Here is a 1,437-nt window from a genome sequence, read left to right as displayed (position 1 = left end):
GGCCCCCAGAAGGTGCAGCAGATAATATGATGAGCTGAAGGGGAAATTGCAGCTATTGCTGTTGGTGCTGTTGCAGCAGCAGCAGCAGCAGCAGCAGCAGCAGCAGAAGCAAGAGAAAGCTGCAGCAACGTAACGAGCAACGAGCAACACGAACAAACGAGACAGCAGCAGGCTCACTTCTTGAGCGTAGACTGGGGGGCCCCCCTTTTATGTGGGGGCCCCCAGGGCCTTAAGGGCCCCCGGGGCCCCCTGGGGGCCCCCAACTGAATCCTTTTATATGTAAACGGAGTGCGGGTTGGAGGGGCGCGGGGGCCCCCCTTGTTATAGAGGAGAGGCCCTGAGGTTTGTTGGTTGTCGTTGTTGATTGATGCATGCATGCATGCATGCATGCATGCATGCAGGTTTTGTTGCTGTAACTTATCTGCTGCTGCTGCTGCTGCTGCTGCTGCAGCTCAGCTGACACTCCTTTGCTGCTGTTGCTGCACATAAGCACTGCTCATTGGAGTGTACAGACACCTGAAAAGCTTTAAAATTGTATTCAGGAGGAGAAGATGAATACGGATTTTCTGGTGCATGCATTCTGCACAGAATACTGCTGCTGCTGCTGCTGCTTCTACTACTACTGCTGCTGCTGCTGCTGCTGCTGCTGCTGCTGTTGCTGCTGCTGCTGCTGTTGATTACGGTTGTGTGTTGGCGTTCTTTCTGCTGCTGTATAGGCTGTCTGCTGAGGACCATCTGATACGTGTTTAAAAATTCTCTGCATGCAGTGTTAGTGCATGCATGCAGTAAGAGAGGGCTTGTTGGGTATTATGAATGTCTGTGGGGTAAACACCTTGCAGCAGAAGCAGCAGCAACGCGTACTGCATAGAATCTGTCTCAGCTGTATCTTCTCTTCTCTATCATAGAACGAACACAAAGCTGGAGCTTATGCTGCTCCACCCAGGATCCCTGAAGAGTGGAGAAACAGAGTTTGTTGCTGCTGCTGTTTTGTTTAACTCGTAGCGCGATCGCTGCAGCAGTGGCACCCGTGCAGGCCATGCCGGTCCGCTGCTGAGATCTTGGGTATTTGCTGGAATAAAAAATAAAAAAGAAGAGGAATAAAGAACAACACAGTAAAATATTTAATTTAAAAAAGATAAAATAAATTATTTACTGCTTTTTTCCCGCACAATCGCAAGGTCACCTCGTGCCTTCTCAGGCGCTGCCGGAGCAGCACCGGGGCTGGAAAGCTGCAGCTTATGGATCTGTCGTTGATCTATTTCTGCAAAAAGTGTGAAAATCAAATAAAAAAAAACATTTGCAATTATTTAGTTCATAAAAAATTTTCGTTTTGTTGCACGATGGGTGTGAAAGAGGTGGGAAACAACCGGAAAGCGTTTCAGCATTAAGTTGAATTCAGATGATATTTCGTTGATTTTTTTGTTTATTTTTGATGGA

At 47.9% G+C, this 1,437-nt stretch overlaps 1 protein-coding gene across 1 annotated transcript in view; it reads left to right on the top strand.

Annotated features, from left to right (window-relative positions):
* EMH_0045780 (uncharacterized protein) overlaps positions 1-133 on the top strand; it is a gene marked incomplete at both ends in the record, with an annotated part of 1,387 nt that extends 1,254 nt beyond the window's left edge. Inside the window, one exon of the mRNA XM_013496097.1 lies at positions 77-133. Within this exon, the coding sequence (XP_013351551.1) occupies positions 77-133 (57 nt within the window). The remainder of the gene's footprint in view (positions 1-76) is intronic.
* Between the last annotated feature and the right edge of the window lie 1,304 nt (positions 134-1,437).

Source organism: Eimeria mitis, genomic scaffold (genome assembly GCF_000499745.2).
Source record: "Eimeria mitis Houghton genomic scaffold, Emh_scaff1915, whole genome shotgun sequence".
Taxonomy (NCBI): domain Eukaryota; phylum Apicomplexa; class Conoidasida; order Eucoccidiorida; family Eimeriidae; genus Eimeria; species Eimeria mitis.
This window is presented reverse-complemented; position numbering and strand designations above follow the sequence as displayed.